This window comes from Crinia signifera, chromosome 19 (genome assembly GCF_055691185.1).
Source record: "Crinia signifera chromosome 19, ASM5569118v1, whole genome shotgun sequence".
In the NCBI taxonomy this organism is placed as follows: domain Eukaryota; kingdom Metazoa; phylum Chordata; class Amphibia; order Anura; family Myobatrachidae; genus Crinia; species Crinia signifera.
This window is the reverse complement of record NC_139226.1, coordinates 142,332,455-142,345,268: the sequence shown is the minus strand read 5'-3', so window position 1 is coordinate 142,345,268 and position 12,814 is coordinate 142,332,455. Positions and strand designations below refer to the sequence as shown.

The following is a 12,814-nucleotide window of genomic DNA, read 5'->3' as shown; positions in this document are numbered from 1 at the left end:
TATAATAACTGGTAATAATGATCTCTGTGCAGCGCTGTGGAATATGTGTGCGCTATATAATAACTGGTAATAAATAATATTCTCTCCGTACCGAGAGCTGTGAGCCGCTGGTTACTTCCCCCTGTAGCTGCATCAGGCACATGATCCCGGTCCCTGCACTATAGGGTGTGTGCAATGCGTCATGGTGGCCCCAGCACATCGGTGCCTGGGAGCGATGCTGAGCGATGTGCGCCTGGCACTGGGCATGATGCACAGTACACAGGAATGTGAAGTGACTGAGTTATTTATTCATCATTGTGGGGGGGTCCGCGGGCCCAGCACCCCCCCAGCTGCGAGACGCTGAACTCTGGCTGCCCTGTAACGCTGTGTAGAGCAGACACGGACCATACATATTTAATCCGGGCTTGCAAATGATTTCACTGTAGCTGTTCCTGATCTGATGAGAAACTGCTAAATATTTTACAGGCAGATAGGACGGGGATTGCGGTGGAGAATTAAAAATTCATTTTCGTTTTTCTAAAAGGAAACGCAGAGAGCCGAGCCTGAAATATAGTCCCATTGTGTGCGGAATACCCATCTGTCTGTTCTGCCCAGTACCTATCTATATATACATACACATATATATATATATATTGCTGGAAGGCACCCTGGGATCGCTTCATTTTGTCCGGAGTGCCGGATCATCCAACTATTTAACATACATTATATATATATATGTATATATATATATATATATATATATATATATATATATATATATATATATATATATAAATATATATATACAAACATGAGCATGCTCATGTTTGTGTAAATACACGTTTATACCACCTGTACCAGTCTCCAAGTGCCGCCTCATTTCTTCCGTTTTGCTGTATGGTGGGGCTGCGGCCCAGTGGAAGGCACAGGAGCACGTTACCCCCAAGGGGGGCGGACCGCAGGAGTGCCGGAGCTCAAAAGCCGTTTATATATATATATATATATATATATATACACACACATACATACACACACATACACACACACACACATACACACACATACACATACATACACATACATACACACACACACATCTCAGATCTTATCTATATACTACCTCCTAGGTACAGATCCACCTGACAGCGGTCTATGACCCCCCCCTCTTTGTGTTCTCATATCTGTACATGTGTAGTTGCTCGTCAGTGTTTGCTTAGTAAATATGCCAATTATAACTGGACCTTTCACATGTGATCCCCGAGCACCTTCCTGACCGGCCTTGAATTACAAACACGCTGTCATGTTACAGACCTGTTTGATGTCTGACTCATCTGTACAAGAACCTTTTTGTGTTCATCAAAAGCTTCTGTTCAAACAGCAGCTGGGGGGACTGAGCGTTTTATGTCAGGCCGGGGAGAACGCGAGCTGTTTGCTTTGCGTATTGTTCCTGAGACAGGTATGCGTACCTGATCCGTCTGAGGGCTGCGGTAAGAGAGGTGGAACCAAGCGTGCTGGTCTGGACTCCTCCAGGGTACAGCCACTGCACCTTCCCTGGGAACAGCTCTGTAGTTGTTGGAGATGTTCATCTTCTTCCCAGCTCTGTAGTTTTATTTATTTATTATTTACAGCGTCTTATATAGATTCCGATAGTGTGTTATATAGCGCAACAGATTCCGTTACAGCGTCTGATATAGCGCAGCAGATTCCGTTACAGCGTCTGATATAGCGCAGCAGATTCCGTTACAGCGTCTTATAAAGCGCAACAGATTCCGTTACAGCGTCTTATATAGCGCAGCAGATTCCGTTACAGCGTCTTATATAGCGCAGCAGATTCCGTTACAGCGTCTTATATAGCGCAGCAGGTTCCGTTACAGTGTCTTATATAGCGCAGCAGATTCCGTTACAGTGTCTTATATAGCGCAGCATATTCTGTTACAGTGTCTTATATAGTGCAGCAGATTCCGTTAGTGTCTTATATAGCGCAGCAGATTCCGTTACAGCGTCTTATATAGCGCAGCAGATTCCGTTACAGCGTCTTATATAGCGCAGCAGATTCCGTTACAGCGTCTTATATAGCGCAGCATATTCTGTTACAGTGTCTTATATAGTGCAGCAGATTCCGTTAGTGTCTTATATAGCGCAACAGATTCCGTTACAGCGTCTTATATAGCGCAGCATATTCTGTTACAGTGTCTTATATAGTGCAGCAGATTCCGTTAGTGTCTTATATAGCGCAGCAGATTCCGTTACAGCGTCTTATATAGCGCAGCAGATTCCGTTACAGCGTCTTATATAGCGCAGCAGATTCCGTTACAGCGTCTTATATAGCGCAGCAGATTCCGATAGTGTCTTATATAGCGCAACAGATTCCGTTACAGTGTCTTATATAGCGGAGCAGATTCCATTACAGCGTCTTATATAGCGCAGCAGATTCCGTTACAGCGTCTTATATAGCGCAGCAGATTCCGTTACAGCGTCTTATATAGCGCAGCAGATTCTGTTACAGCGTCTTATATAGCGCAGCAGATTCCGTTACAGCGTCTTATATAGCGCAGCAGATTCCGTTACAGCGTCTTATATAGCGCAGCAGATTCCGTTACAGTGTCTTATATAGCGCAGCAGATTCCGTTACAGCGTCTTATATAGCGCAGCAGATTCCGTGACAGTGTCTTATATAGCACAGCAGATTCCGTTGCGCTTTACAATAGTAGACAGTGATAAAACAAACTGGGTAACAACAGACAGACTTGGAGGTAGGAGGGCCCTGCTACAAGCTTACAATCTATAGGGACATAGGAGGGAAACACAAGGACAGGCACCAGTAATAGCATAGCTTGTAGGTCTAGAAGGGGGTTTGATACAAAATCCCGGCGGTCGGAATCCCGGCGTTCAAAATCCCGACAAGCAGCGGGCCCGGTGCCTCGCTACATTCAGCACACTCATTTATTCTCCCTCTATGGGTGTCGTGGACACCCACAGAGGGAGAAACTGTCGGGATTCCGGCGTCAGGATTTTGAACGCCATGATTATAACTGCATCCCCCAGAAGGGAAGCTATCTCTTATATATTTAGCCAGATCTGTCACTCAACCCCTGTGGAGAACGTTCCTGTGTAGAACAGTTTCACTTTCATGTGTCTGACGTTCCACCCCCTTGACATCACCTCCCCCCGCCCAGCCAGGGCTACAGTACACGCCCACCATCCACCATTACTCCACAGCCACCATCCACCATTACTCCTGCACATCCCTACCCTCTGCCAGGACCCCCGCGACCCCCCTCCCGCGATTGGCGGGACCCCCCGCGACCCCCCCCTCCCGCGATTTGCGGGACCCCCCCGCGACCCCCCTCCCGCGATTCGTGGGACCCCCCGCGCCCCCTCCCGCGAATCGCGGGACCCCCCGCGCCCCCTCCCGCGAATCGCGGGACCCCCGCGCCCCCCCCCCTCCCGCGAATCGCGGGACCCCCGCGACCCCCCTCCCGCGATTCGCGGGACCCCCGCGACCCCCTCCCGCGATTCGCGGGACCCCCGCGACCCCCCTCCCGCGATTCGCGGAACCCCCGCGACCCCCCCTCCCGCGATTTGCGGAACCCCCGTGACCCCCCCTCCCGCCATTCGCGGGACCCCACACCTCCCCTCCCGCGAGTCTCGGGAACCTCGCGACCCCCCCTCCCGTGATTCGCGGGACCCCCGCGAACCCCCCCTCCCGCGATTCGCGGGACCCCCGTGACCCCCCTCCCGCGATTCGCGGGACCCCCGCGACCACCCCGGTATCCGGACTATTGTTAGACAGCACTTACATCGACAGCCATTATATCGACACCATTAGTTCGACAGCTCAATAGGTCGACATGGTTTTAGGTCGACATACCATTAGGTCGACATGTCATTATGTCGACAGCTCATTAGGTCGACAGCTCATTAGGTCGACATGTTTTTAGGTCGGCACTGCCATTAGGTCGACAGTGTCTATGTCGACAGTCAAAAGGTCGACATGGGTTTTTTCACTGTTAATTGAGCCGACATGTGCCGACAGGCGGTATTTCATGCCCTACTATCCACTAGGGCGTGGTGGGAGAATAAAATAGTGTGCCGAGCGCAGCAAGGCCCGTGCCCGAAGCATAGCGAGCGGCTGCGGTACACTTCAAACTGTGTCCATGTCGACTGTGTCGACATTTCGGCAAAAAAAACAGTGAAAAAACCCATGTCGACCTTTTGACTGTCGACATAGACTCTGTCGACCTAATGGCAGTGTCGACCTAAAACCTTTTCGACCTAATGAGCTGTCGACCTAATGAGCTGTCGACCTAATGAGCTGTCGACATAATGACATGTCGACCTAATGGTATGTCGACCTAAAACCATGTCGACCTATTGAGCTGTCGAACTAATGGTGTCGATGTAATGGCTGTCGATGTAAGTGCTGTCTAATATCCGTCCCAGACCCGACCACCCCCTCCCGCGATTCGCTGGACCTCCGCGACCACCCCCTCCCGCGAAACGCGGGACCCCCGCGACCCTCCCGAAAATCGCGGGACCCCAGCGACCCCTCCCACGAGCCCCCTCCCGCGATTCGCAGGACCCCTGCATCCTCCCCTCCCGCGATTCGCGGGACCCCTGCGACCCCCCCTCCCGGTATTAAAAGGGCCCCCCACGACCCCCCCTCCCGCGATTCACGGCACCCCCCCCCCCCTTCTGTGATTTGCGACCCCCCTCCCGCAATTCGCGCCGCCCCCTCCCGCGATTCACGGAACCCCCCGTAGCGCCCCCCTCCCGCGATTTGCGGGCCCCCTCGGCACTTCTCGCGATTTGCGACCGCCCCCTAATTCACACATTCGGGGACCCCACCTCCCGCGATTCATGCCCCCCTCACGCAATTCACGGCACCCCCCACACCCCCCTTCCTGCGATTCGCAACCCCCCACGACCCCCCCTCCCGCGATTCACGAAACCCCCCGTAGCGCCCCCCTCCCGCGATTTGCGGGCCCCCTCGGCACCTCTCGCGATTTGCGACCGCCCCGTAATTCACACATTCGGGGACCCCCCCTCCCGCGATTCATGCCCCCCTCACGCAATTCACGGCACCCCCCATACCCCCCTTCCTGCGATTCGGAACCCCCCACGACCCCCCCTCCCGCGATTCATGCCCCCTCCCGCGATTCACGGACCCCCGCACCACCCCCCTGCGCCCACCCTCCCTTGATTCACGCCCCCCTCATGCAATTCACGGCAACCCCCCACACCCCCCCTCCTGCGATTCGCAGCCCCCCCACGACCCCCCCCCCCCCCTCCTGCGATTCATGACCCCTCCCGTGATTCACGGACCCCCGCACCACCCCCCCTTGACTCACGGCACCCCACGCGCCCCTCCCGCAATTCACGGACCTCCGCAACCCCCCCTCCCGCAATTCACTAACCCCGACAACCCCCCTCCCGCAATTTGCGGACCCCCCTTCCCACGATTCAAGCCCCCCCTCGCCCCCGCCCACGATTTGCGGACCCCCCCCTCCCGCTAACCGCGGATCCCCACACACCACCACCCCTCCCGCAATTTGCAGACCCCCTTCCGGCAATTCCACCCCCCAGCGGACCACCGTGGCCCCCGCTCCCGCATTTCACGTACCCCCGTGACAATGGGGGATTCTGTACCACCACAAGCAGGTACCGCCCCTAGGTGGGAAATCCGGCCCTGGCTGCCGCACTGCAGGTTTCCCCACTGCCCTCTGCACCAGCGCCACAACTTTTATCAATGTCTTGCCCACATACCACTATTATACAGCCTCCTGCTCTCATGCACGCTCACTCCCTCCCAGTGGGAGGAGACGCTCACCCACTGCCGGGAGCTGCATACTGTCCCCCACCCTCCTCCAGTTCTAGGGATGCCCATCGACCATCAATGATTTTCAAATAATCGATGGTTTATGGCCGATGTTGAATACTTTTGCCATCAATGTGGGAGGACACTGCCCTGCCTCCTGTTCTCCTGCCCCGTAACTTCCGCCAGTGGAGACCCGCTCACCTTGTGTTGCCCACATTCCCCTATCATGCTTTACCGCCCAGCCTCCTGCTCTCATACACCCTAACTCCCACCCAGTCGGAGGAGACACTGACTCCTGTATTTCTGTGCTGCCACGCTGGACCCTCACCCACTGGCAGAAGCTGCACAAATTAAGGGGCGTAGCCCCTTACGTCGGTGTGAAGAGCGCCCGTAGGGCGCGATGAATCACCTAGTATAATACATAAGTGCCTCAGAGGGTTATGTGTGGTATATAAATATGATAGGCTTGCCGGAAGAGGTGAGTTTTCAGGGAACGCTTGAAAGTCTGGAGGCTAGTGGAGAGTCTTACTGTGCGTGGAAGGGCATTCCATAGGATGGGAGCAGCCCGATGAAAGTCCTGTAATAGTGAATGGGAGCAAGTGATCCGTGCAGAAGAGAGACGCAGATCCTGTGCAGTGCGGAGTGGTCGAGATGGGAGATATTGTGAGATAAGTGCAGAGATATATGCTGGTGCAGTATGGTTAATAGCTTTATATGCGAGTAGAAGTGTTTTATATTGAATACGGTAAGATACAGGCAACCAATGGAGGGACTGGCAGAGCGGATCAGCAGACGATGAGCGTCTTGTCAGGAAGATCAGCCTAGCAGCAGCATTTAGAATGGATTGCAGTGGTGAGAGTCTGTTCTTGAGAAGACCAGTTAGGAGACTATTGCAATAATCAATGCGGGATATAATGAGTGCATGGATAAGAGATTTGGCAGTGTCTTGTGTGAGATAGGGTCGTATTTTGGATGTTTTTTAGATGCATGTAACATGATTTGGAGACAGATTGAATGTGGGGAAGAAAGGACAGGTCAGAGTCAAGGATGACGAGCTTGTGGGGTAGGGTAGATTGTAGTAGGAGTGGTTACTAGTCTTTTATGTGAGGAAATCAGTCATACTACGAGATTACGCCATTGGCGTTCTACTTTACGTGACTGATTTCGTAGTTGTTGGAGATGTTTATCTGCGAATCAGCCTGACTGTAAGCATGCTTCTAGGTGCAGGGGGCCTTGCGAGGCCAAGTAAAACTGCATTGCAGACGCAGTACCTTGTCATGCACGGGAAATGGGAATAACGCATCTCTGTCTTCCCGAAAACCAGCAGCCCCCGTCCCTCCCTTTCAATGCAGGCAGAGGCATTTGCAGGACCCATTCTGCACGTGCGCAGTTTCCCGATCCAACCTGAATGAGGCGCTATAGCTGGTATCCAATTAGATGCAAACTTTTTTCGGCTGATAAAAACCCGAATTCTGTCCTATCCAATTACCGGCTGTTTTTATTGCCCGAAAAAGCACCTTCGAAAATGTTCCCGATCCCATGTTTTCTATGCATTTAGGTGCCTGAAGCGTAATCCCCGATAAGTGCCACATATCAGGGCTAATTGAATAGTCCCAGCTGAATGTATAAGCTGCAGTAACTGACCACAGCTAATTGGGCGAGACAAATGTAATCCATGTCCTTGTCCTGTAATATCCGTCACTGTTTAGCAGTAATCTCCTCTGTTTCTGTACTCTGGCGCTGCAGAACCCCTGTGGCGCCATATTAATAAAGAATACTAATAACAATCTCAGAATGAAGCTGTAATCGCTGATTGATGGCGCACGAATCCCCTTCCCGTACCACCGTGTTTATCTAGTGGGCGGAATATAGAGGGCTATAAAACACAGAGCTTAGCGTCCCTTCAATGTTATTTATGTTTAAGTCTCGCATTTATCGTGTGCCAGGGCGCTCTGCAACGGGGAGTTCCAGCATCCGGCAATGAGCGGGCACAAGGCCCAGCTGTGGGCGACCTCTGCGCGGCTCTGTGCATAATGAAATGTTCCATCTGCCGGTGCTACCTGTGTGATTTCTAGGCCTGTGTGCCATCACAACATGTCGGTGACGTACGAGAGCCACAGACACCAGGCCGGTATTATACAGTGCGGCAGGGTGGCGGCGCCCTACCAGGGTTCTTTCTACAGGGCGGAATGCAGGCGGCTCATGAATTACTTACAAGACACGAGCTAAATATTTACTTAAAAATTGATGCAGGAATTCAGCCGGGAGCGACATCGTTCTCTCTGTTCCGTTGTTGTGTCAGAGCCAGAAGGTTAATGCAACTCCTGTGTCCCTGTGCGGCTAATGGCATCATTGCAGCACTGCGGCCTGGGCGAGATGTGCCACGGGGAGGGGGGGGGGGGGCAGCGAGGAGCAGGATTGTCTGTCCGTGTGCCACATGATGGTTATCCGATCTCATTGCACCGTGAGCAGAACCTGTGTCTCTGTGGACCATATCACAGTGTGTGGGTTGCTGACTTATGTCCACAATTATAAGTACAAAAAGAAATGTGTTGTACAAATGGTACGGTAAGACTCAGCACTTGTATAACGGCTGTTCTGTTGCAGGTGGCAGATTCCGGAGTCTACGCCTGCGTTGCCATAAGTTCTACCGGAGAGACAACCTGGAGCGGCTACCTAGCGGTACAAGGTAACTGCAGTCCACATTGGGTGTCCCAGGGGCCGGGGACACTAACACTACACTAGATAATGAGTGAATCCGTGCACAGGGTTTGTTTCGGAAGATTAGGCTGCAGCCACAATGGTGCTGTAAGGGTGCGACGTCTAGTGAGGGCGGAAGGATTTCCTGGTCCTTACAGCACTGTTATATTGCCCCACATCTATGTGTATTCCTATTATTTGGCCTAACGTGCGCCCACGCAGGCTTGCTGCCCTCCCGATTGCCCGCAAATGGATCTAGTGACTGCCCAGCCACAACGGACCCAAAACACAATGACTTTCTAATTGCCTGTCCCTAAAATGTGATCTTCGCCAAATTTGAAATCATTATGTAGTTTGCCAATATTTTCTGGAATAGCTCCTGTCAGACATACATAGGAGTTCTGCCTGAAATTGCCTGATTAAACACTGAAACATACAGCTGCTGGCATCTGACACGCTGCAGCCATGGTAACAGACAATGCAGGACCAGTTTGTTTCCATAGTTACAGCTGTTGCTCAGGAGGGTCAGTCCTTAAGAATTCGTCAATTATCAGCAACAATGTATTTCTGTGTTTTTAATTCAGTATTTCGTCAGTATTCCGATTTCAGCGATCAGAAATGTTTGCAGTAAGTTGTATGATGGATTCTAATGGGGAACCATCGTGTTTGAGTGGCGTTACCCTCCGCTGACTTTTCTACATCTCTACCCCATCATTTCAAGATTGTTGTTTTTTCTTTTTAAGAAAAGGGTTCTCTGATAAACGTGCAGCCGTCTGAGCCCAGCCTGGTCCCTGGCTCCCCTTCCAAACCTCTGGTCACCGATGTCACCAAGAACAGTGTGACCCTGTTGTGGCAGCCAAGCCCGCAGGCTGGGAGCACGCCCGTTTTATCGTACATCATTGAGGCATTCAGGTAAGGCCCCGACCAGACAGAGGCATCATGGCCGCTATATACAGCTATATCTAGGGAGCATGTTCCCAGCGCGGATTCAGTATTGAATCCCGGCGGTCGGGATCCCGGCGTTCAGAATCCCGACGCCGGAATCCCGACAGCCGAAATGCCGAAAAGGGGGGGACGTGGATCGCCCCCCCTTGCGGGCTCGCTGCGCTCGCCACGCAGCGGGCCCGGTGCCTCGCTACGCTCGGCACACTAATTTATTCTCCCTCCAGGGGTGTCGTGGACACCCCAGGAGGGAGAAAGTGTCGGCATTTCGGCGGTCGGGATTCCGGCGTCGGGATTCTGAACGCCGGGATCCCGACCGCCGGGATCTTAACTGCATCCCCCCAGCGCGTGACATATGTCTGTTATTCTATCATTCCGGGGAAACAAACCGATAAGAAGATAAAACGAGTTGTGCTGTATTGTCATCCAATGAGGTTCTGCGCAGAAGTCCGCTGTTCTAATGAGCGACATTTCTGCCATATAACGTAACCGCGCTCTTTGGGGCCTGGACTCTGCCCCGGGGCTGGGTCAGCGCATTCCAAAAACATTTTCCTATAAACCATATTGTTGCGGCGTCCTCCATATAGGGCTGGCTGCGAGCATCTGCTTTGTTCTCCCTGCGATTTATGGTGAGCGCAGGTGGGGAACAGATTAGTCAGCAACATGGAGGAGGGAAAATATACCATAAATCAGGATGTGGGGGGCTGCGGGGAAACTCACCGGGCTCCCACCGCGATGCCCACAGGACTGTGGGAAGGGAGAGTGTAATAAGCACATAAATCACACACTGCGCAACGATGGGACAATATGTACAACACACGGACTAATGGTGTGGGCTTGTGCGCACTGGGGGGATTATTTTATTTATTTACATTTTACTGTACTGACCGCCGACATGCTGTGTCTTATGGATGGCAGGAAGGAGGCACATTGTGTATCTGGTCGACACATGGGTCAACGTACATTTTTGGGAATTATTATTATTATTTTTTTTACTTTCACCTTTTGCTTGTGTGGACCTTTTGACTATGTCGATCATTTGGGTGTCAACCTAAACACTACGACCATGAATACCACAACTGTACAGTTCTGCTCCTCCTCATGCTGAGGACTCTGGGCCGGGAATAGAACCCTGCAGGCTCCGCTCCTTCTCATGCTGATGACTCTGGGCCGGGCGTAGAACCCTGCAGGCTCCGCTCCTCCTCATGCTGAGGACTCTGGGCTGGGCATAGAACCACGCAGGCTCCGCTCCTCCTCATGCTGAGGACTCTGGGCCGGGCGTAGAACCACGCAGGCTCCGCTCCTCCTCATGCTGAGGACTCTGGGCCGGGAGTAGAACCCCGCAGGCTCCGCACCTCCTCATGCTGAGGACTCTGGGCCGGCCGTAGAATCCCGCAGGCTCCGCTCCTCCTCATGCTGAGGACTCTGGGCTGGGCGTAGAACCCCGCAGGCTCCGCTCCTCCTCATGCTGAGGACTCTGGGCTGGGCGTAGAACCCCGCAGGCTCCGCTCCTCATGCTGAGGACTCTGGGCTGGCTGTAGAATCCCGCAGGCTCCGCTCCTCCTCATGCTGAGGACTCTGGCCTGGGCGTAGAACCCCGCAGGCTCCGCTCCTCCTCATGCTGAGGACTCTGGGCCGGCCGTAGAATCCCGCAGGCTCCGCTCCTCCTCATGCTGAGGACTCTGGGCTGGGCGTAGAACCCCGCAGGCTCCGCTCCTCCTCATGCTGAGGACTCTGGGCCGGGCGTAGAACCCCGCAGGCTCCGCTCCTCATGCTGAGGACTCTGGGCTGGCCGTAGAATACCGCAGGCTCCGCTCCTCCTCATGCTGAGGACTCTGGGCTGGGCGTAGAACCCCACAGGCTCCGCTCCTCCTCATGCTGAGGACTCTGGGCTGAGCGTAGAACCCCGCAGGCTCCGCTCCTCCTCATGCTGAGGACTCTGGGCCGGGCGTAGAACCACGCAGGCTCCGCTCCTCCTCATGCTGAGGAATCTGGGCCGGGCGTAGAACCCCGTAGGCTCCGCTCCTCCTCATGCTGAGGAATCTGGGCCGGCCGTAGAACCCCGCAGGCTCCGCTCCTCCTCATGCTGAGGACTCTGGGCCGGCCGTAGAACCCCGCAGACTCCGCTCCTCCTCATGCTGAGGACTCTGGGCCGGCCTTAGAACCCCGCAGGCTCCGCTCCTCCTCATGCTGAGGACTCTGGGCCGGCCGTAGAACCCCGCAGGCTCCGCCCCTCCTCATGCTAAGGACTCTGGGCCGGGTGTAGAACCCCGCAAGCTCCGCCCCTGCTCATGCTAAGGACTCTGAGCCGGGCATAGAACGTATCGCTGATTAAGAGGCACCTGGCCTTAATTATACTGAACCCATGTCTGATGTCATGTGTTTACTCTAATGCAGCCAATCAGCTGGGAGCACCTGGCAGACCGTGGCCGAAGAGGTGAAGATTGAGAAACACACCGTGATTGGTCTAAACCCGAACACGATTTACCTCTTCATCATCCGGGCAGTGAACTCTTACGGCCTCAGTGACCCCAGCCCCATATCGGAGCCGGTGCGCACCCAGGGTAAGTGCCCATTGGCCAGTGGTGCGGGTAATCCATGGAGGGGATTGGTCCAGAACGTTGGTATAATATTATAGAAGTGATTATGGAATGGAAATGTCCTCCGTGGTACTAGCCGGCAGCTACTGACCACCAAAGAGAACAGAATAGAGGGTTCCTGGTGGGGCAAAAAGCTCCTTGGTGTAAAATCGGCCACAGATCTGGTCTATGAGCAATCGGGCAGAATGATACAGCACAAGAAAAGTGCTAACGGGAGAGTAAGTGATGGGGAGTATCGGGGAAAGCCCCAATCATTGTGCTGGGGGATTGGGTATACTAAACATGCTTACAATCTTTGATTTCCTGGTCCTGGCTGGGATCGCTGCCCACCGATTGGCAGATCCAGTTAGAGGAATAGCAGCGCAGGTATATGGGCCCCAAGCCGAGGAATTGTCCCACATGAGAGGTATATGCCCGCGTCACCATGTTCCCTTCCCCGAGACTGTATCGGAACCAGCAAGCCCGGTGTACAGTGTCTATAATGCCAGTGTATATGGACTTACCGATCCTAGAGATGATACTCAGGGGAGATCATTCCCCCGAAGGTCCCATATCTCACCCCATTTACCATATTGTGTGCCATTCAGCGTAACACGGGGTCACCATTTGTATATTTTATAGATGTCAGTCCCACGAGACAAGGAGTCGATCATCGTCAAGTGCAGCGTGAACTCGGGGAGGTCGTAGTTCAACTCCAAAAGCCAATGATCCTCACCTCTTCCACCGTACAGGTCACGTGGACGGTAAGTCTCATGGTATCCCCAAATAACCACGG

The 12,814-nt window shown here is 53.5% G+C and overlaps 1 protein-coding gene across 4 annotated transcripts in view; it reads left to right on the top strand.

The window, feature by feature from the left end:
• The window catches only part of ROBO3 (roundabout guidance receptor 3), a 354,186-nt gene that overhangs the window by 322,184 nt on the left and 19,188 nt on the right, over positions 1-12,814 (top strand). For all 4 annotated transcript variants that reach the window (XM_083163562.1, XM_083163561.1, XM_083163563.1 and 1 more), the window contains 4 exons: positions 8,405-8,486; positions 9,241-9,409; positions 11,837-12,003; positions 12,661-12,782. In XM_083163562.1, the coding sequence (XP_083019688.1) occupies positions 8,405-8,486; positions 9,241-9,409; positions 11,837-12,003; positions 12,661-12,782 (540 nt within the window). The remainder of the gene's footprint in view (positions 1-8,404; positions 8,487-9,240; positions 9,410-11,836; positions 12,004-12,660; positions 12,783-12,814) is intronic.